At 31.8% G+C, this 22,567-nt stretch overlaps 3 protein-coding genes across 3 annotated transcripts, besides 33 other annotated features; 2 read left to right on the top strand and 1 right to left on the bottom strand.

Annotated features, from left to right (window-relative positions):
- Positions 1-1,073: 1,073 nt before the first annotated feature.
- Positions 1,074-1,246: a microsatellite.
- A 1,030-nt stretch (positions 1,247-2,276) lies between these two features.
- Positions 2,277-2,377: a microsatellite.
- A 221-nt stretch (positions 2,378-2,598) lies between these two features.
- Positions 2,599-2,624: a microsatellite.
- A 548-nt stretch (positions 2,625-3,172) lies between these two features.
- Positions 3,173-3,202: a microsatellite.
- A 69-nt stretch (positions 3,203-3,271) lies between these two features.
- Positions 3,272-3,305: a microsatellite.
- A 530-nt stretch (positions 3,306-3,835) lies between these two features.
- Positions 3,836-3,860: a microsatellite.
- Positions 3,861-4,467: 607 nt separating this feature from the next.
- Positions 4,468-4,493: a microsatellite.
- A 389-nt stretch (positions 4,494-4,882) lies between these two features.
- Positions 4,883-4,908: a microsatellite.
- Positions 4,909-5,801: 893 nt separating this feature from the next.
- Positions 5,802-5,831: a microsatellite.
- Positions 5,832-6,510: 679 nt separating this feature from the next.
- PVX_113230 (variable surface protein Vir14-related) lies at positions 6,511-8,513 on the top strand (the record flags this gene model as incomplete). Its single annotated transcript, XM_001615988.1, has 4 exons — positions 6,511-6,519; positions 6,786-7,781; positions 7,957-8,119; positions 8,359-8,513. 4 exons carry the CDS (start codon positions 6,511-6,513, stop codon positions 8,511-8,513), a joined length of 1,323 nt encoding a protein of 440 aa, XP_001616038.1.
- Positions 7,500-7,530: a microsatellite.
- Positions 7,572-7,593: a microsatellite.
- Positions 7,791-7,837: a microsatellite.
- A 2,238-nt stretch (positions 8,514-10,751) lies between the features above and the next one.
- Positions 10,752-10,790: a microsatellite.
- A 414-nt stretch (positions 10,791-11,204) lies between these two features.
- Positions 11,205-11,238: a microsatellite.
- A 649-nt stretch (positions 11,239-11,887) lies between these two features.
- Positions 11,888-13,099, top strand: PVX_113225 (hypothetical protein; the record flags this gene model as incomplete). Its single annotated transcript, XM_001615987.1, has 2 exons — positions 11,888-11,977; positions 12,191-13,099. 2 exons carry the CDS (start codon positions 11,888-11,890, stop codon positions 13,097-13,099), a joined length of 999 nt encoding a protein of 332 aa, XP_001616037.1.
- Positions 11,931-11,960: a microsatellite.
- Positions 12,844-12,869: a microsatellite.
- Positions 13,100-13,741: 642 nt separating the features above from the next.
- Positions 13,742-13,820: a microsatellite.
- A 1,380-nt stretch (positions 13,821-15,200) lies between these two features.
- PVX_113220 (hypothetical protein, conserved) lies at positions 15,201-16,185 on the bottom strand (the record flags this gene model as incomplete). Its single annotated transcript, XM_001615986.1, has 2 exons — positions 15,201-16,040; positions 16,162-16,185. 2 exons carry the CDS (start codon positions 16,183-16,185, stop codon positions 15,201-15,203), a joined length of 864 nt encoding a protein of 287 aa, XP_001616036.1.
- Positions 15,622-15,662: a microsatellite.
- Positions 15,782-15,815: a microsatellite.
- A 500-nt stretch (positions 16,186-16,685) lies between the features above and the next one.
- Positions 16,686-16,705: a microsatellite.
- A 96-nt stretch (positions 16,706-16,801) lies between these two features.
- Positions 16,802-16,858: a microsatellite.
- Positions 16,859-18,128: 1,270 nt separating this feature from the next.
- Positions 18,129-18,148: a microsatellite.
- Positions 18,149-18,958: 810 nt separating this feature from the next.
- Positions 18,959-18,983: a microsatellite.
- A 950-nt stretch (positions 18,984-19,933) lies between these two features.
- Positions 19,934-19,969: a microsatellite.
- Positions 19,970-21,206: 1,237 nt separating this feature from the next.
- Positions 21,207-21,377: a microsatellite.
- Positions 21,363-21,633: a microsatellite.
- Positions 21,617-21,785: a microsatellite.
- Positions 21,651-21,925: a microsatellite.
- Positions 21,890-22,077: a microsatellite.
- A 1-nt stretch (position 22,078) lies between these two features.
- Positions 22,079-22,194: a microsatellite.
- Positions 22,099-22,118: a microsatellite.
- A 6-nt stretch (positions 22,195-22,200) lies between the features above and the next one.
- Positions 22,201-22,289: a microsatellite.
- A 3-nt stretch (positions 22,290-22,292) lies between these two features.
- Positions 22,293-22,442: a microsatellite.
- Between the last annotated feature and the right edge of the window lie 125 nt (positions 22,443-22,567).

Consider the following 22,567-nt stretch of genomic DNA (forward strand, 5'->3'; position numbering starts at 1 on the left):
TTAATTGGCCCTTTGCTTATTCCGTTTATGTCTTAATAACGTGCATCGTAAATACAAATATCGAATGTGTGTTATTAAGGTATAAACGAAATATGCTTAAAGCGGGCATTTTTATTTTAACCTTTGTTTTCTGTTGTTGTGCAAATGGCACTTCTAAGAGGTGCACTTTGGGCCAAAATTGTTTCATGTTATATGTGCTAGGGGTGGTGCATGTAGAAGGGACCTCTGCATTGGCTGATTCGCTAAAATGATAGTGCGCTTATGAGTGCTTAGCCTACGTCTATTAGGTGAACGATTTAGCTATTTGCCCCTTCGCTTATATTCAGACGTGGCTGATTAATGAAACTAAATAGAGTCACCCTGTTATGCGCACACATGTATGTACCCCTATCTTGGTATTATTTCAAATGCGTTTTATAATTTTACGTGTGAAACTGTGAGGAGTGGAAAACCGTATCGTTAGGAGCTCATTAAATGATCGACGCGCTAAGGTAAGGCACAATTTTCATGAAGGTGAAGGAGAAGGACTTGCAATGAACGTAACTGCACAGTGTGTCTCTAAGAAAATGGTCAATAAGTAACATTTCTGCTATTCCTAGAGCGTTACAAAATAGGACTTTTGTATTATCCCCACAGTGGGTATCACCTTCTTCAGATTAACCAGAAAATGAGGAATTTCCCCCCTTTTTCGCTACTTGATGGGGAGAATAATTACCTTTTTTTTTGCAGTTACCTGTTTGAGTGTCTATCACCATCTGGAAAGGAAAATTCGTTCAGCATTATCACGAGACATGAATTTTTGCAAACGAGGTAAATTTAAAAGTTTGTCATTTGGTTAGTTCGTTTGGGTAGTGCGGTACGGTATATATTTTTTTTTACAATTTTTTGAACCGGGGAAGAGCAAATAAATGTGCATAGGAATTTCCCCCCCTGGAAAAAAAGAAAAGAAAAAAGATCACTAACTTTATCCTTTTCTACTCAAACAAATGGTCATTATTTATTGCGCTAAGTTTGAGGTGAGACAGGAAAAAATGATGCAAAAGTTAAAGAAGATTTTTTTAAAAGAACGTTGCACCGCGGAGTCACCTGTTTGGCCATTTGTGTGTGCAAATTATGGAACCATTTTTAAATATTTTCAAAAATTGATAAATCTGTGTGCAATTTGGTAAAAATGGCTAAATACATGGCATGGTTACTTTTACAGAAAAATTAAAAAAAAAAAATGCACACATGTTTGTACCGCTAAAGGTAGATATCTACAGTTAGCTCAAATTTCAGTGAAAAAAGGAAAATTGTAAAAATGTGTAACCTTCCCAAAGCATTAACACATTTTAGTAATTTTGTTTGCAATTACAATATTGCTATGATTAGGTAATTATTCAAATGTGGCACGGACCAGAATAGTGCGTACTTGTGGCAATTGCGAAAGACGTGGTTGAACGTGACATACATTTCGAGCTAATAAATGATACAAATGGGAATAAGAAGCAAAGCAATGGTTATCTTTAAATGTAAAATGCTTAAGTTCTAATTCGATATGGAGTTATTAAACAATCGTTTATTAGGAGGTCTTTCCGATCACCACGCATCATTGGCAGTATGTAATAACTCCTTGTGAACCGCGCCGTATGCAGTTCACTACAAACAAAGCATAACATTTTTGCAAAAACCATGTGCATGCAATACATAAGAATGATAGTTCATGGGAGCCCACCATTTTCTGTTGAAAAATGCATACAGCTAATGATGATAATTTTCCCCTTCTGCTAATGCCGAGCCTTTTTACAAAATAGTGAACTAAAAAGGTAGACATAATAATTTGACCTTAATCTTATAAAGGTTGTATTTTTCCCTATTATGATAATTTAAAAATGAGGTTAATTCGAATGAATAATTTACCTGCCGGTGTGGTAAGTACGTATATAGAGATGTGTACCTATCCGTGCATGCGCTAATTTTTTGCGGGTTGGTTCAAAGGGGGACGAACCCAATTCGGACACCCTTTGTTAACCCCACGGGGAAATAATAATGTTAATAGGGATGATAATAATACTGATAATTGTAACAGCAAAAATGGCAGACACGAATCGCGCAGCAATATTCCCAGAGGGGCAAAAAATGTCTACATATATAAGTGCCCATCTTATTCGCACTATCAGCTTAACAAGTGCAATACTTCCGCGTCAAAAAAACAGTTCACGAATAAAAAAATAACAGCAATAGCGTAGCGATCAATTTTCCATTATTTTACACATGCATGTTAGAAAGGGCACTTATTACTAAGGGCACCAAAAAATTAGAAACACACATGCGTACAAGTAGGACATGTGAACAGTTGTAAAATTGTGTACTTCAAAAAGGCAGCTTCTATATGAAGTTTCCTTCTTAAAAGGAATGTCCTCATTTTGGAATCCCCCTTCTTATAATGCTATACCGTTAAAGGTATTCGTAAAAAAGACCAAATTATGGCAGTGCGGTCAAGCCAGAACATTCTACCACTCTACCTGACACAGTCAATTCTTAAAAAAAGAATTATCGTAAAATGAGGGGAGGAAGTATTCCAATGAAGGCGTTCATCTAATTTGGCTTAATAAGACAAGTTAGTCATACATTTCGATAACTTACGGTCAAAAGGGTGATAAACCTTTTAGCAGGATGACGAAGAAGGTGATGTTTCTCATGATTTCTGCGTTTACATTTTATTTACGCAAAGGTAACGTAAAAATCGTAGACTCGTTAAAGAACGGGGTCGGGGAAACGGCTTTATGGACTACGCATATTCGTTACAGTTACACAAGAAAGGTACATATTAAAAATATATCCTCTCACAATTTTTACCTTAAACCTTTACGGTTGGATTTTTCCCAAATGGTGTAATAATTATGATTTGTTTTAATTTCTTTTTTTCTGGGCACACTTGTTCGTGATGATTGCTTACAGTTCGGTACTTCACAAAGAAGGTTTTTTTTTTTTGTTTTTTTTTTTTCACATCGCGGGATTGTTTAATTTTTGCAAGGCAATATCATCAAATTGGAACTGAATGGGTTTATTTTTTTTTGTGGTACGGTGTCCCTCACTAAATAGTGAAACGCAATTTAAGTGTCGTTTTAGCCCAAATGTGTGTATGTATATGTGTACACATTCCAGGGCGCAGTGCTTTCTTGGACGTACGCAGCAAGCATTTTAAAATACTGTGTTATAACGCTAAATTACGTACTAAAGGGGGACCAATTAGGACCGTAAAGGAGGCACGCGCGCATACAAAACTGTCCATTCGATTACATCATAAAAGGAATATATATTCGTAAAAGCGATGTACCAAATTAGTGCTCGTGAATTTTATTATAAAGTGGAGGGTTTCACACGTACGCAGGTGGACGTTTTAAGAGTCATACCGTGCGCATGATATGCACTTACATAATAGGCTATATAATAGTTTCTTGCGCTACATTCACGATGGCCCGAAAATAATGGCAAAACGTGATAACGCCGGTAACGAGGACATTTCGCAAAATAAAACGTGTCCAAAAAAAAAAAAAGTGTAAAAACTGAGCAGTTCGGGGATGAATATGAAAATGGTATTTAAATAATTCCTTTTAACTAATGATATAAATTTCCCTGATCCGATAATATAACACGCATGTGTACAATTTTTTTTGCAAAAAAAAAAAAAAATAAAATAATTTGTAAAAAAATAATATGCTGCTCGTGCGTTCATTTTTAAAAGATTTAGCATTTATGTTTCGAGTAATGACATGAAAAGTACACCCGGCTTTTCCTTTTCGCCAATTGCCTCCGATTTATGTTTCGTTGGACGAAAAATAAAAACTAATGCTATATTCCAGGGGGTACACAAATAGGAAAAAGATTCCGCGAGTTCAGCGAGTTCAGCGAGTTCAGCGAATTAAGCAAAATAAGCAAATTCAGCAAATTAAACAAAGACTAAATAAGGCAAAAATAACACGTGTACACAGAAGCAAATCCCCAAAAGTGCGTGACCAACCTATAATTACGCATTATTTGAAGCAATTTACACAATTTAAACTTACGAACATGTTATAATTTGTAAGCATTGATTGTATATTCACATTGTACATATAGAGCTGCATCAAATTGTTTTTTTGGGGGGACTTTTATGTCCATAAGTGAAGCATTATGTGTATACCTCCCGCGTCCTTATGATGAATGATTTTATACTTATTACTGTGCGTACACTTTTCTGTAATAAACGAAGCTGTACATTTATTTAATTCGACGGTGTTATACGTGCTATATTGCGTGACAGTGTTTCCCCTGAGTGTGCCCCCCAAGGGTAATTAGCAATTAGGAGCTAATAGTTACCACTTAGTTACTACTTCTTAGTTACTACTCCTTAGTAGTTAATAGTGACCAGTCAAAGTCCCGCAGAAAGTTTGTTTGAAATTGTTCATCACTTTTTTTGCGATATAGGGCGAAACAACTTCACTTGCGGGGTACTATTTACCAGCATAGCACATAAACCAACCAAACAGCTACATGCATTACGTCGTTTTGTATAAATGTAAAATGAGTATGTAATATGTACACTTTGCAGTGCGGCATTATACGCGTTTAAGAGGTTTATGTGTTTATAGGGTGTTTAAAAATTATAGTTATATAATTAGTTAAAATATATATACATGTGTTTATGTACGTATATACTTTATAAATAAATTGGGGCCTCCCTTTACGCATTAGTTTTGCACGTTGTTGTACGCAAAATGCGTTGAGAACGCAGATTTTTCTCGTCGTAATTATGGCACAACATGAACAAGTATATGTACAAGTATATGTATAAATATGTACAAATATGTACAAATATGTATAAATATATATTATATTTATTTATATATTTATATACACAGCGCTGTTACTTTCTTTAAGTAGAAAGATTCAGACCTGCTGAATTACTGCGCCAATTTGATTACTCGCGGTACATATTTTTTTGCGTTATACGTTTGTACGAGTTTTTTTTACATTTTAAAAAACATGGTTGAACAATTTTTTTTTTAATTGCTTGCCAGTGTACAATACATGTATACAGTAAATAATCGCATTTAATGTTTTTAAAAGCCAAAAAGTACGTTATATGAATAAATATATACGAATATACATATATATATATTATATATATGTACGCGTATAGCAGAATTTAAGCTGAGCGTTGTAAAAGCGAAGCCTCGTAAGAGTTAAAAAAGAGAAATATTCAAATACCGATATAGGGGGGTATGAGTCAAGGAGGCAAGCCACAGCGTGCATTTGTGAGGGTGCAATCGGGTGGCAGTAGAATAGATTTTTATTGCGTGGTTTGATAATAGATAAAAAAATAGCCTATCAAACTAATACCCCCGTTGCGTATAAGCATATTGCACATATGTATAACGTTTATATATAGCGTATACAAAGCAATATGTACGAAGCAATATGTACGAAGTAATATATGCAGTACAATATATAGATGGTATATGATGTATATATACGTACATGCATGATCTAGTGCCAAAGTTAGCTTTCTGCAATTTTTTCTATTTATAAAAATGTGACAATTTTTTACGAATGCTCGCAATTTTTTATTTTTATGTAAAATTGAAAATGATGTTATATTAATGATTAATGGCGCGATTTAACTCTACAAACGCGATAGCACATGTTTGTACATATTTAGTTTTACCTAACGCAAAAATCGAGTGACTTGTTTAGCGCAAAAGGAACGTCCTCCTTCTGTTAGCCAAAAAATAACAGTTTTTGCCGGCAAGGTGTTTATACAACGGGCGAAGTACAGTACCTGTAGATATACACTTACTTTTGCATATATATGTTTATATATGTTAATATATATATTAACATATATGTTTATTTACATGTTTATTTATACATGTTTATTTGTACGCATATACGCAATTGCCTAGGCAATGCTTTCTTCGAACCAACTTGTACGAATCGCGAGCTCGTACAGGTTTATCTATGCATATATAATTGCAACTTTCCTCATTTAAAAATGAACCTTGTGATTTTTCCCCATAAATATATACGTACATTTGATTAAATGATTTTTAAGTTATAATTTTAGCGCCATTTTTATTATTTACCATTTTGGTGTATATAAATATTGAGTCGCTTTTTTATATAGTCGAGCGGAGCAGTTGTGTAATGGTAAACTAGCGTTCATTTTATGATGGATTGTTTAGTAATGGGCATTATGTTGTAACGCTTTGTTTTACAAGTGATTATAAGTGATTATAAGTGAATAAAAGAGAATAAAATTCATTAAAAGTGAATAAAATTGATCAGAATTGATTACAAGTGATTACATTGATTATAACTGATCAGCAGTGATTGTTTCTGTCAGTTGAAACGGCAGTTAGTGTCCATGTGCAGTGTGCTTCAACAAGTTGCGATTTTTCGTTTATCAGAAATAAGCAGTTAATGCGCCGCAAATGTTATTAGTTTAAAAATAAATATTGAACGTCCAAATTACAGGAACCTTCATAAATGGAAAAAGTAAGTCCCGTTTTTATTGCACATCGTTATGATGTACACTGTTGTGATGCACGCGATTTTGTCATGACCGCTATTATAGTTGTCACGGGGACTGTTCTTTCATCATTCCGTTAAGTGGTGCTTGTTCGCATGTTGCACACCCAAGGGTGTTCCCCCGGCGAGCACACCTAACTGGATGTTTTTTCGCCAAGGTGTGAATTTATCAACATGCCGTTGTGTATATTACTGTTGTCATTCCATTTTTGTCTGCCGTTTTTTTTCCACAGGATCCGAAGTACAAAGATTTACCTTCCCAAATATATTACGATAAATTGAATGAAGATATAATCGAAGAAGAAGATGATGAACATGAAGAAAATGAAGAAAGTCAAGAAAACGTTTACTGGGAAGCTATAGAAGGATCATACGAGCAAACACCCTGGGTTCGAGATGTTTTTTTTAAACTGGAAAGGAACTTAACTGAGATAAATGAAAGTCGTGGCGAAGATAGTCTAAGCAAGAAACATTGTTATGATTTGAATTACTGGCTATACGAACAAGTGTATGAAAATCTGAATAACAACGAAAATGATGAAAATTTTTTTAAAATAATTGATGGCCTTCAAAATGCATGGACAAATATAAATAATGATAAGTTCCCCAATGCCGATAATATATGTCATCCCGACAAAACGCTGGTTGATATGAAGTATTTAAAAGATGTTAAACATTTGTTTGATTTTATTGAAGATTTTTCTACCATCAAAACGGCAGCTATCAAAGATACGAATAACGCTTGTCAGAAATATATTGACTACCTTAAACTTAAGGTTCCTTTGTACTATGAATGGAATGACGTATGTACAATGGAAGAAGAAAACATTTGTACAAAGTACATTGATGATTATCCAAAGTATAATCCAAAAAATGTGTTGGAGAATTTATCTGTAGTTAGTCTTGCATTGGCATCCATATTCAATGATTGTTATCAAAATATTATAAATTTGTTTACGGAAGCTGAGAAGATCGAGCCACGCACTGTTCTGAAGCATAGAGACATTACAGGACCATCCGAAAGTAACGTCGTAAAGATAGGCGGAAGAGCTTTAGCAGAAGCGATTAGCGATACCTCCCAGTCTGGGAACATGTTAATTGGCATTAATGCCTTGGCTACTTCGCTCTTTTCCGTGGTGAAGAGATTCAACTCTTACGTGTTTAGCCTGGTCGCACCGGTGGGCCTTTCCCTGCTGGGCCTGCTGTTATTTCTGTACGTCCTCTACAAGGTGAGCAAACGGATGAGCGGACGGATGAATGTATAATGTGTGCGTGTGGTGTGTAGCGTGTGAATTTTTTTACCATGCTGAGATGTCCACTTTTTTGTGAAAAGTGTGCATCTACAGGGTGGAATAAGCGGGCGTCATCATTTATACTCCATCCCACCGTTTTCCTTTTCTTTAGTTTACCCCCATTGGGAAATCGATTTCTCGCACCCACAAACGAGTGAAGAACAAGTTTGTTCGCAACAAGAGGGATGATTTTGATGACGACGAGGATGATGACGATGACGACAGCGACAACAGTAGCGACTTGAAGTCAAGCTCAAGTATGGAGTCATTACTTAGTAATTCATAGGTGCACATGAAAATGCAAAGGTCGAATGACGCTTCCTTACATCGAGTATAAATTGAGAGTAAAACGAGTGTTAGCTGGCGCTATGAGAGCAAAGCCGAAGTAATGTTTCACGTTAAGAGTTAAAAAAAATATATGAAAAATAGCGAAATGAGAAGAGTGGAGAGAAGAGAGGGGGGTAGGGGTGTGTATTATATATACAACACATATACACTCTCATCTCAAATTAAGATAACTATAATAATGTTAAAAAGGGTGATGACAAATGGTTCCTTGATAGAGATATGGTATATAACCTATCCTTTGAGAATGAAGAAGCGCATTTTGTAAATGGAGAGTTCGTCGGAGAATTCTCTGCATGGCTAAAAGGTAGCAATGTGAGATAGCTAGAGTGGGCGCATAGAGGGGTGTCGCGTGACATCAAATTAGGATAGTGCGTGCACGTGGTTCACAAAGAGATAGTGTGTTGTAACTGTAAGAGAAAGGAATATCCTTTGCAGCGGGAAAGAATGACCCCTCCCCCCAAGTGAGTCAGAGTGTGTTACCCCGAGTGAGTGTCTCCCACGGCCTGTTTGTCTGGAACTTACGAAATTGCCGAAGTGTTCCTTTCAAACAAGAAGCAATGGTAAAATTATGGGGTAAATGGGAAAAGGTGCCCCGTGGTTAGAACTAATATGCCACCGAGTTGGTGTAACTCTCCTAATTAGAAGTAGACAACGGGTAGTCGTAATTGGAAAGTTTATGCGTGTATGATTCTGTTACGTGGAGTTATCTCGGCCAAGTATAATTTAGGACCCGTTCTATCCAAGTTGGTGTGCTACGATTTGTGATAAGCTCATGGTAGAGTTAGTAGTACTGTAAAGCTAGAAGAGTGAATTTTGTGAAAGGGACAGAAAGGTGTAAATAGGTAGAAGGCAAAAACATACTGCACAAGATCGTTTTGCAAATGCCTAATGATAAGCAGATAGCTTCGATAAGCAACTTTGCAGAGAAGTGGTGAAGCATTAATCGTAACACATCTTATTTGTGTAGAAACGGTCCCATTACAATGGCGCTATGAGGAAGATGCTATAGTCGTACATTTTACAAATTTTCGATTGTATACTTTTACAATTTTGTGCTCACCTGATGATGGCACAGTGACGCATACACATTTGAGTCTACTATACTTGCCATATGTAAGAAGGCAGAAGAAATGTGGAAGTGAGAGTTAGGGTTTATTATATACAAAATTTCTCTTCTGCGATGTTCTTTCTTTATACATTAATAAGTATAAAAGTTCCTACAGCAAAAATGAGACACAACAAAATAGAATTTCTCTTTTTCGTAGTTAACATTATATAAGTTAGCTTTTTGTTTTAGTAAATAAATCTTCAACTTAGCACTTCGTGTGAAGATATAAATAGTACCTTTTTTTTTTTTTTTGATTAAAAGAGGGGAAAAAAATCATATGATGAATTTTTTTTATCATATTGAACACATCTCAAATAGATTCTTTTATTTGAAATGTTACCGAAAGGAGGAGTGCTTTTGTGCGCGAAGAATTACCATGCGTAAGTTTACAGGAGCAATAATAATGTAATTAAAAGTTAATTTTGTTATTCCTGGACAACATTAACCATTTAGCAGAAATACTAAAACGAGTTAACTTGTTACAATAATCCGCTAAGTATCGCGTCCATTGCGATCGTTTAAACACATCACGTTCTTTTCTGCAAAGCCTCACAAGGCAGAAGACTTAGCAGCAGAGCGTATAGCATATGTATAATATGCATAACATGATGGTAGGAAGGATGAAAAAAGCATATAATTGAAGCAAACTTTAAAATGCTAGGAGAAATTTTTGTAGACTAATTTTTAGGACTGAAAGATGTTGATAATTTTATTAGTTGACAAAAGCAGTCCACTAAAAAGGGATGCTTTTTGAAAGGTGGTTCTCATTTGAGGAAAAGTTATGGAAATTTTGTGAATTCTAACAAAAGAGTGCAGCTCATTTAGATATTATATTATATGCCTTTATAGCTTATTATATATGTTTACATAAATGCATAAACCATTTTTATTTTTTCATATTTTATATTTATTTATTGTTCTTTTTTTTTTAATTTTTTTTTTTTTTCTTTTTTTTTTTGGGTATTCTTTGCTTAATTTATTCATTACTATTTGAAGCATTATGTTTTTTAATTAATAACATTATAAATTTTCGTATTGTAAACAGATTTCTTCCATTTAATTAAAGAATTTAATAAATTACGAATTAAGTCATCGTAGTTAGTGGCAGATTTAGTGGTAAAAATGTACTTTTAGAGCAATTTTATTGGATTTCCTTTTTTCTATATAGGCTAAGTAAATTTTATAATAAAAAAATATGAAAAATTGTACTACCTACATGATGATGATGTACAAAAATTTCATGCGGTAAAGGTAAACAAAAAGGCACTTCTTATCCGAAATAGTAATATAATAAATATGCGTATAAAAAGCAATGAATGATGGGGAAGCAACCGATTGATATTAAAATTGCCAAAATTTTGATAAATCACCATTATAAATTTGTTTCTTCATTATGGTTATTGCCTTTTCTTTTCCTGCATGTTTTTTTAATACATATGGACAACCTCGCTGGGGTAGCGTTATTCGGACCACATGTTAAATATGCTATTATTTTGCCAAAAAAAGGGAAAAATGTCGTTTAGTAAAATCATTTGCCTTTAACTTATTGGTAGCAAATTTTATTTGAAATAATACTAATACATATTTGGGAACCTCTGTAAATTATATTTCAAAATAAAGACCCCATATATTTTGTTAAATATCTTTTAAAAATATAAATTATTATTTGCATTTGCAGCGACTAAAAAATTATTAAATTTTTCCGCGACTGCATTATACCACAAGTTTACAAAAATACGCAAAGCATTAGCCTATTTTTGCGTTGTTAATGCGGGAACGTGTTTCCAGTTGTCATAAAAAGGTTCTTTTCAAATGTTGCATTGTTGGTTTATTGTAATTATAATAATTACTGCTATCATTATTATAATAATAATTATTATTATTATTATTGCTGTTAAATGTATTATAATATGGTCTACTGATTATTCTCATAATTATTATCGTCATTATTATCACAATTATTGTCATTATTATTTTATAGCTAAAAGTGCATTTAGATGGATAACTCCGTGCTGTAGAATTATTTTGACGGGGTAATTATTTAAAAAAAGGCACGCAAAATTAAGCTCTGTGATTACTTTGATTTAATGCATAGAGATATATGTATCATTTACCTTTTTATTCCCCTCTCCATGTTAAATAATTTTTCGGAGTTATTCATAATGATTAATTTTTTTTTTTTTTCCCCCCTAAATGGCAACATTATTACATGCTAAAAAATGTCTTAAAAATGCAGCACCGAAAAAATTAAGTTATCTATTTTGAAAATTTTGTTCGAAAAATTTGTATATTTGGAATATTCTTTCGTAAGTTCTATTTAATTTCGTTTTTAATTTTTTTACAAATAAGTTATGTAAAAATATTTTAAAATAGTTTTTTTGGTCTTGTTCTTTTGTAGTTTTTCCTTTTCGTTATTATATCTTTATGTAACATTTAGTTCGTTTGAAAATAATACAGAAAGGAACCAATCAAAGTGAGAATACGAATTCTTCTTGTACGTTTCATTATTTATACTTATTATTATACTATAGCGCTCTTTTCAAATTCAGCATTATAGAAAATTTTGACAGCCTTAATAATTAGCACGATGAAAGAAAATAACGTAAGGTCTCTCCTTTTCGTTAAAGTTGCCACCATCCTCCTTTTGGCGTATACAAATCAGACTTGCAACGATTCGGTAGGAAAAAAATTACAAAATGGCAATAGCGACATGAGTGATAAAATATGGATGTGACGATTTCGTGTTTTTTTTTTCTTTCTTCCCTTTCGAATCCGCTTTATGGTTTTATTTTTCGAACCATTGCATCAGCGCAGAAACGAATTGACGTATCTATCTTTGTAAATAAGAAAAACTAACTTGCTTTCCTATGTCTTGCTACCCTTTTTTTAGAACAAACTTGGAACATCATTGGTTGAGGATGCGACTGCCAATGGCGAATTTGGTTTAAGAGTTCAACGATTGTTAGGAGGAAGCCGATCGAGCCGAGATTCCATTTTTGCAGATTCTTTTTATGATGACGACGATGATGATGATGATAATAATGATAAATTATTCGATTATGATTCTGATCACAAATCAAGACGTGAAGTAAAAGATAGGCACCATCGCCACCGCCACAGTCATAGCCATCGTCATAAACGTCGACACAGCCATAAACACCGCACATCATCAAGATCACGACGTGAAAAAGAGGAAAGTAGTACTACTAATGATGATGATGATGAAGTACTTAGCTTATCCAGATTTGATGTTGACGACGATAAGGACGACCGAAGTCACTCCCGATATAGTGTAGACTATGATGATGAAAACGATGATGAACCCAGTTCATCACGACCTGCATCTACTGATTATGATGATATAATAGATCTTACGAATGCAAGAAGATCTGGTTCAAAATACAGAATATCATCAATGGATATCGAATTATATCCAGAACATGAAGATGAATATCTTTTTGAAGGAAAAAGACGATCTGGGGGTGTGCTTAAAAAAGCCGATAATTATTGTGAAAATAAAATCTTCGATGCCTTGAGTGCTTTAGACAAATATAAGGAATATTATGGGGAAGAGAGAAGAGTTATGAAACAAGCTGCTTATAGGAAAGCTACAAAGGTATTTGCTATTCCTGGCGCAGCTGCACTATCTCCACTCATAATAACGTTGTTCTTAACGACGAGTAATGTTGTTGCTTTACCTTTGGCAGCTTCCGCTGTTATATTGGGTGGAATTTTGTACAAAAAAAGTAAAGACAAAAGTGACTATGGAAGACCTCACTTAAAAAGCATAACTTACTAATCCCGTTAAGAAAAGAAAATTGTCTCTCAAATTGTTAAATTTTAAGCTATATATAATGTACCATATAGAGAACGCGAAATGGCAAAAAAGATAATCCTTACCCATCAACTCCCCCTTACGCTGAATAGTACTCAATTTTTACAATGTAGAGCGTAGGGCATATCTACCTATTTTGAACTACCTCGATACAGAACAATAGCAAAAGTAGTACCCTTTTAACTTTGCGGAAACTTTAATGTTTTGTTATTTCTTTTTCTATTTAAAATTTTTTTCGAGTTAAATTCAAAGATTTGACGTAACATACTAGGTATGAACACCGATTTTTTGTTTCGCACAAATGCGTGATTTGATGTTGTGCGAGATTGCCGCACCTGGAATTTTCATCACACACACGGTTAAGCGCATATATATATGATATATATATATATATATATATATATATATATATGTACGCGTGTATATGCGTATACGTGTGCCCGTTTTGCGAAGAACCTGCGCTTGTGCATTACTCGTGACACACGAATTGACACTGCATATGACTCCATTTACTTAATGCGGTAATTAATACTCTTACATGCTAAAAATGAAAATTTGTTTCGTTTTTTTTTGAGTAAAATTTTGTTTGATGTATTGCCTTAGCTTAAAATATACCCGTGGCATTATTATTGTTAATTTTGTTTTTGAAAATGAAAGCTTTAGAAGCGCCATATCATAGATGCATATATGCATGTGTGTACGTATGTATATGTATACATAGGTAGCTATGTTTTGGCACAGTTGTTTATCACCTTATGCAACCCTAAGGTTGCATACTTTTCATTTCTAACGTGACTGCTTGGAACCCCAGGAAAAACTTTAATTACTCAAAAAGTACAAAGAAACTTTATGAATTTTGAAATATTTATATTATGAATTATATGCTAATCGTATGGCGGGCGTAAAATTGTGCCCGCTAAATTATTTTAATGAGCAAAATGGATTATGCGTGTGCGGCATAAAAAAAGTAAACGACGCAGCTTCAATAATTACGCAGCTGTTGCGGTCACCAAGACGACGCATCATTAGGGGAAAAGAGTTGTGCTTGCTTAGATTCCTACAACACCTTGGCGGTGAAATGTTAGAATTGATTCGTAAAATATTTTATTATATATATATATATATATATATTTTTCCATATGACGTAAACTGCGCAAAGTTTTTGTCAAAGAAAAATTTTTAATAAAATATTTTTTCTCAGAAAAAGTAAAAACATTTTATAAATCAAACACAACAGGGATGATAAACCCATTTGTGCACGCTCAAATAGCACGAAAAAAAAAGGTAACAAGAACAACAAGGTGAACAATTGATAAATGTGTGATGTGCGCAAGCATAGTCATAATGACCTTTTAGGGGCATATGTTTTCACTAGTATATATGAGCATTATAAACAAATGCATATCGATCTGTTTTGCTTCCCATGATGAACGTAAATTTCTGAGTGGTTACATCCCATTTGGTTAACCAACAGTAATAAACTATTATTACGTTTATTTTTTAATTGGTAACCTCATGGTGAGCACTTCAGGCAAAATCGCTTACTACGCATTATAGTGCGGATAAACGGAGTTGTAGTTCCCCCACATCAGCGCCTTCTACTATATTTTATTCTGCTTGGTAAGCCATACGATATTGCATGTTTTGGGTTGGTGGAAGCATACGAGATGGCATGTTTTGCATTGGTAAAGGCATGCGATATTGCATGTTTTGCATTGGTGTAGGCATACGATACGGCACGTTTTGCATTGGTGTAGGCATACGATACGGCACGTTTTGCATTGGTGGAAGCATACCATGCGGCATGTTTTGCATTGTTGGGGGCATGCCATAGAATAGATTGTTTCCTAACGGGGCTGTATAACCATGCATCATATCATTTATTTCCTGGTTCTTTTTTTTCCTCCTCCGGTAAAAATATCCAAGGGGACTGAACTGTTGTGCAAAAGATAGATAAACGTATATTAAATGTCTTTACGTACACGTCATGTAGTGACAACAAAGAGGTATCATAAAACGTGTCTAGCACATCTGTACTTGTATGCTTAAAAAGCTGAGCATAATGTTATACCTTATATATCACAAAGAAAAGTGTTAAAGCACCTCCAACTCCTATTCCAACGTAGAGTAAATTATCTTGGATAAATGATATACCAGGAATATACTGCATATAGTCACTTATGTATTGTAGAAATTTGCCAAAAGTAAATGTTTCCGCCGCTGGACAGTGCGGTATAGATTTGATTCTATGTGGCATTTCATCATTGCTGCAATGGCCATAAGAAAATGTTTTAGGAATGTCATACAATGTACAATTATCATTAATCTTTAAAGGCTTTTCATTTCCATTATTAGGATCCAAAATGCATGTGTTCTCATTAAAAAAAAAATCATATTTTTCTTTCACATATGTTGTTAATCGATCACAATCTTTATTACTATTATCTAAATATCCATATAAGTAATCCCTATTTTCACAGAAATCATCTAAATCCTTTTTTATGGGTATTCGCTTTACATAATCCTCCTCCTCTCTATCACATTTAAATTTATCAGAATGTTTAAATAATGATTTCATAGATTGTTTTACAGTATCAATTTCCGTTTTCGATGCTTTAACCCTTTTTCCACGGTTACCCTTAAATTCTAACTCGCTTATTAAATCTATTATATAATCTACATAATAATTTAAATCTCTACATCGTTTACCATGAATATTTTTATGCCATTTTACAGATTCTTTGTTATAATAATGTGAAAATTGTGTGGTAAAATTCTGTAACCAATTTACAATATTAACTTTGTTTTCTTTATATAAAGCAGCATTTTCCAATGTGTCTAAGTTTATAGATTGTCTAAATTGTTTATCGAATTCTGATGAAGGCAAATTATCGTCTAGGGATTTCTACAGTTTAAAGAGGGAAATATATTTGTTATATGATAAATATTTTATTTTATATTAAAGATAATTCGAATATTAAAAATTTCGTAATAAATTTACGTATTAATAAAAAATGCTAGGGTACACATTTTGATCCAAAAGTATCCATACTATATTCTTAATTGTGGAATAGAAAAAATTGTATAATTTAAAGTTATACAAATTATACAAACAAACACGTGATTAATTATTTAAGTTTTAAGAAAATAGCATTACATTTTTTTATCATATATCGATCTATTTATGTGATATGCCAAAACATATAAAAGCATAATTTCAAGATTTAGTTCTATTTTGGCTCGATCTTTGTTATAATTTTTTTAGTAACCACAAACATTTATGTAGTATTTATTAATATACGAATTTTTATAAGGATAAAATTATTACGTATAAAAATGTATTATAAAGTGTGGAAGTTACATATAATAACGCAAAATATAAAAATCACAAAATGCATAATTTTAGATAATATATAAGGACCGGCAGTTCGTACAAAAAAAATAGTAATCGATCGTGCTATTCGTAAAAAATAAATGAACATACCACGGTACAATTTAATAAAGTACTAAATTAAAATAAACGCTTCTTTAATTTTAATGCGACAAAATTAAACATATCTGAAAAATGATTTTTTATTATATATTTTTTTTCAGATAAATGGCTTATACGAAATTAAAAAGGAATATATCAAAAAGAAAGACAAGAATTCATAAAAAATATTGCAGCAAAGTAAAAATAAATATAATAACATAGTGAAAAAAATATACATAATTAAGCAGTTGAACTTGATTCATAAATTTAAGAATTTAATACGGGTTATTTTATCGAAGAAAATAATAATTTAGATATTACATAAAAATGAAAAATATGCTTTTTTTTTATTAAATTATGAGCCAAAAAAGTTGTACGTAAGTACATATATAATATATTATTTTTGCATAAACGTCTCTAAATTAGTTGTAATAAATAGCACAAGACAGAATAAATCTTAACCACAAAGGAATGTTGCAAAATATGGACAACGAAAATTTATTTGGTCCAATTATATATACTAAGAGAACTTTATATATTTTTAATTTCTCCTAAATTGATAAAAAAAAGTATATAAATTATAATTACGAAAAATTATAATCGAATGAGGCCTTCATAAATTTTTTTGACATTCACATAATGTCTAATTTAGTCTTTAATAACAAAATAAAGAAAAAAAAAAACCCAATAAAAAAATATATGATAATGTAGTTTCCGCATATATAAAAGATAAATACCATAAGAAGTAAAAAATAAAAGCATAAAACAGCAATTATTATTATTTTTTCATTGTCATCATATAAGTACTCCTTGTTAATATATACTATTCATTAACATTTTTATTATCTTACGGTAAAAGCGATAAGATAAATGTCGCACTAAATAGTCAATCAGACGAAAAAAATGTTTTGAAAAAGCACATCTTTAAGTAAATATTTGAAATATTTTCTCCGCTCTTCGTATATACAAATATTACCATTTGGTATAATTTCTTTGAAATAGTTGAGAAATGAAGGGCCATAAATGTACCGAATGGAACGAACAGTATAAAAGTATCACTTCTGATTTATGAGTTTATATATAACAAAAGTAGCAAACGTTTTTATAATGTGTTTTACTCATTCTATTTACCTTATCTTCACTATGCAAATAACGCTTTTTTTCAAAATTGAGTCTATCCCTTTGTTGGTATACAACAGGAAAGAAAAAATGGGGTTACTTTTTTGATTATTGTGCATTATTTAATATCCCCATTTTTTGAATAAATTTTTGCTCGTCTAGGTTGGGGCAATGTGTTAAAAAAAAAAAGATGCATACGTTGAATGTGCTTTCCGTTGTAATGTGCAACAGTACAGTATTTCGCATTTCGATTAGATAAAATGAACGGGGTAATAAAAGGACCCCCTTTTTTGCCACACAATGTAACTTTTGAAGCAACGTAGTTTTTATTAACCTAAACGTGGTAGCAGTTACATTACGATTTAATATGTATATGCTACTTTGTTACATTGAAGGATTTTTCTCTAAAAAGTAGATAGGATATAACACATTTACATTTTTCATTATAATATATGTTATGCACCTTCATGTAAATATTTTATTGCCCTTAAAGAGAATTTTAATCCCTTTGGGGAGAGAAAATTATCTTTACCTTTTTATTTTTTGGGGCTTTTTTCGGAACGGTGTGCATTTATCTAAAATTAATAAAATATTAACTACCATGTATGGTTATAAAATGCAAACAATTAAAATGTCTGTAAAAGGACTATTTAGGAGGTGTTAGCGCAGACGCATTATATGTTTTTATTCCTTGAGATTGACATAATGAACATTAGAACTTTGATCTACGTTATTAGTTCACTTAGTATCATGCAAAGTAAAACCGTTACTGTGATTATTTAACCTATGGGTTATGTGAGATAGTAAAAGGTAATAAGCAGCATGCCGAAAATAACACCACCCCTTTGAGTCTTGTAATGATATTACGAAAAATGCAATTATTAAGAGAAATAGGAATGCCGTGGTTTCCCGCAAATGGAAAAAACAGTTATATCGCTTTTTAGAATACCTCGTCTGGATGAAGTGTAGTTTATGCCATGAAGGAATTATAATCGCAAGGAATGCCCCTTATTACATAGGGTCTACTCCACGTTTATATCATGGCATGAAAAATTACGATATATGTAAGAAATCTTCAGTGGGGTAAAATGAAAAAAGTTCCTTCAAAAATTATATCGGGCAATATGTAAACATTCTAGATGAAGCATAGAAATGTAATTGCGGAAAATCATTATTTTAAAAAGTAGGCATGTGTATATCAGAGTCAATTTAAAACTGAAGAAATATCCTGTGCAGTTCGCATAAAGCGCAAACGAAAAAGTGTATTAACTTTTTCTAATTAAAATAATTTTTTTAATAGTTAATTTGAACACTCTACGGTTCATTAAAAATAGCAAACATTTTTCTATTGAAAAAGACTTTGTGAACGTTTTATACAGTTAATTATTTCCATCAGCATTTGGGAAGTACATGGTACATGTAGCACTTCGAACATTACACGATAATTTTGATTGTATAAAATGGATCATTTGTCAGCGTTAAAAATATATTTGCCTATAAATCGGCAAAATTTCTTAAATAAAGGAAAAAAAAACGTACACAGTGTTGTTAAAAAATTATGTTGCCATTTTGGTGGAAATTTTTATTCTGCTGTGTATTAAATGTGGAAAATATCAGCTGATTCGGGGTCCGATAAATTAAAATGTAATATGCTCGAATTAATAAGCATAGTGCATAAAAGTGTTCACAAATAGCAGATTTAGCATTACCATCATAAATGGAGAAGTGATAGAAGTACACGAATGATCATTTTGAATGTAATTGAAGTACTATTAGAAGTATTACTTTTATTGAAATAAAAATGATTAATATTGCGTTATGCAAATGGAGTAGTGCAAACGGTGTGGCTAAATTCGGTGCATTTTTTTTTCCGATGATTATGGTATAATTTTGCGTAATGCATTAAGCATTATGAAATATATAATATGTAATACGAATTGTATTTATTTAACTGTAAAATGTGAGGGGGTCGCAATTTCACTTAAGGGTAAAACGTTTTGCATAATATTGTGTTAAGTGCTCTAGATTTAACAGTTAGCGGTACCCCGAAACTACATGGAAATTTCATTTGGTTCAAATTTTTACATTTCCATATTTGTTCATTTTACGCACTCGGAAAAAAAATTCACATTTAATGTAAGAACGAATATATATTTAAAAATGTAATTATTTTATGCTCTATATGTAATTTTTTAAACTTGCACATAATGTTACATCGCGCGAATTGATAATTTATGCAAATGTGCAGCGGAAAAATGTAAGAAGAATTATTTTTATGATCGGAAAAAGAGTAACTTTAAGGTAATTCAAAAGTAACATCTCATGAAGGAAAAAAATAAACGTTAATTTGTATCTGAATTTACTAAAAAAAATTTACTTATGGTCCAAAAAAGTATATTTCCCTTTTGAAAAAGTAAAATTCACATGAGTGCATTATTTTGCGCATAAAATTTTTTCTTAGAATGTTACATCGGTTTGAACATTTTTACTATGGATCAAAATGTCACCTTTTTTCTGAATAAATATAATTTGTGATTAACATGTAATAACCTACTTAAGTATAATAGCAAATCCTCTTGGATATTTAATAACATTTGGAAAATTCAATAAAATCGATTTATATTTTGCTCTTCGTGAGTGCTGCGAATGGACTCCTTTTAGGGAGTATTACCTTACATAAATAAAAAAGTGTCTCAAAATGATTATTAAAACTCACTTTTTTGTGCATCAATAGATGAGGTTCAGATGTGCAATTAGCACTCCTGCTTTCTACCTATGTTAGGTGTAGCGATAATTCTTCTGCCGTTATTCATTTACGAATGAGGAGACTAATTAAACATATTCATACTGCATAAATAACCATGGAAGTGCGCAGAACAGATGAACTATATTAAATATCTATGTAACATGAAGAAAATTGAATGAAAAATGCGTTTCTACAGATCCAGGTTTATTTTCAGGATTGCGTTTAATTAGACAGATTAACGGAAATATATTTTGAGTTTACATTCTTAGAATAAATTATTTTTCACACTTAATGATGATTTTTGTTTAGATCCTTTTAAACTTGTAGAATGTGGGAATGAGGTAATTATGTTGCCACAAATTGGTAAGATGTCAAACAAAAGGGTTGAGAGTATATATTATATATATAGTGTAATAGTGCAAAATAGGTAAAATTGATATATGAATTATGTCACCGTAGACATTTTATTTTAAAGGAGCATTGGAATGTGCGCAGTACGTATATGTTAAATGTTTAAATTTTTATTTGGGGGAGTGTATGTGGGATCCAAGCTAAGTGTTAGGAGATCCCACTTTTTAGTTAATAATTGAAAAAATGATGATAGCTTGTGAGTAGTAATGCCATTTTAACCGAATCATTATATATTATGAGAACTTTTGTATATTTTTAGAAGAAATATGAATATTTGTTCCTAAGATGAAAAATAGTTATAAAGATTTGTGCATTACTACAATGTGAAAAGATGTTTAAAATAAATTACGAAATTTTTATAAGAATAATAATTAATTCATTCCGGAGTACAACCTTCAACGTAAAATTAGCTCGTTTAATGTTGTATCTATTGTTATTAAAAATTATTACCTGTATGTATGATGTGGTTTAATGGTATTAGCTTCCTCTTATTTATAAATTTTTTTAATGAGTAAAAGGATCATCAAACATGCGCATTAACAAAGCTATTATGAATATTAATAGGTAACACAGGAACGCAGTTAACAATAAAATGTAATTTCGACTGTTAAAAGCCGTTATGTAATTACATTTTCATTATATTCGCCTTTTGAAGGAAAAAAAGCGTAGAAACTTTGATAAGGATGTATAAAACCTTTAGTGAAGTGTTTATTACAAGTGATTTCCTGAACGAAAGGTGTATCGTTTAAAATATAAACATTTCTAAGTTCATTAGAATAATAAAAATTGTTTTTATTATGTTTTCGAATGTTCATAATAATACATGTTATCATTTTCTCCGTTTAGTGCATTAAATGCGTTTATTATGCACGTTGAGAATTGTCATATGCAGTGGAACATTTAATGCAAACTGCTATTCTTCTGATTAAGGAAATTAAAAAATGTTCTAATAATGCAAGGAATAACATTCTATAGCAATTTTCATCAAATTAGTGATAAATATTATTCTTATTTTAGAATTAGCGTGAGGAAAACACTATATTTTTTTTTTTATGTCGTATAGCATATAATTTGTTAGCGCAATTTTAAAACGTATGCGTATTATATTTTTTCATAAATTCGTAACTCTTAGTTATACATGTGTTTTATACATTTATTAAAGAGAAAACTAAGGATTAAAGGAAACTTATGATGAAAAGTCATTTTTATAAGTGCATCATCTTCACTTCTGTTATTTGCCCTTTGTAAATTTAATGCAGGTATAGCCTGTGGAAAGCATGAAATTCTCCTTAGATCTCTTTCACTAATACCCAGGAACGTCACATTTTTATTTTTAAAATGAATTTTAAGTTGTTATCAGAAAATTGTTTACGCTTTTTTTTAATAAACACACGAATATATTTTTGTAAAAAAATTACCTTCTAATGTAGCACGCGCATTACACATATACCATGAACGTTTCTTTAGTTATATTTTTAGAAGGCGTTATGAATTGTTTGCATACAACATTTCACAGATAAGTATTATAAATTTCCTATTATATAGTTTTACATCCCATCAGCTAATGCTATTTGATTAGCATACTTACATTCGGTAATTACTAAATAGGATAAAGAAAGATGAGCTAGACTTAAAATGCTATTTCGATTTGATTAACAAATGGGAACAATAACGGAAAAGAAAA

Source organism: Plasmodium vivax, chromosome 11 (genome assembly GCF_000002415.2).
Source record: "Plasmodium vivax chromosome 11, whole genome shotgun sequence".
NCBI lineage: Eukaryota > Apicomplexa > Aconoidasida > Haemosporida > Plasmodiidae > Plasmodium > Plasmodium vivax.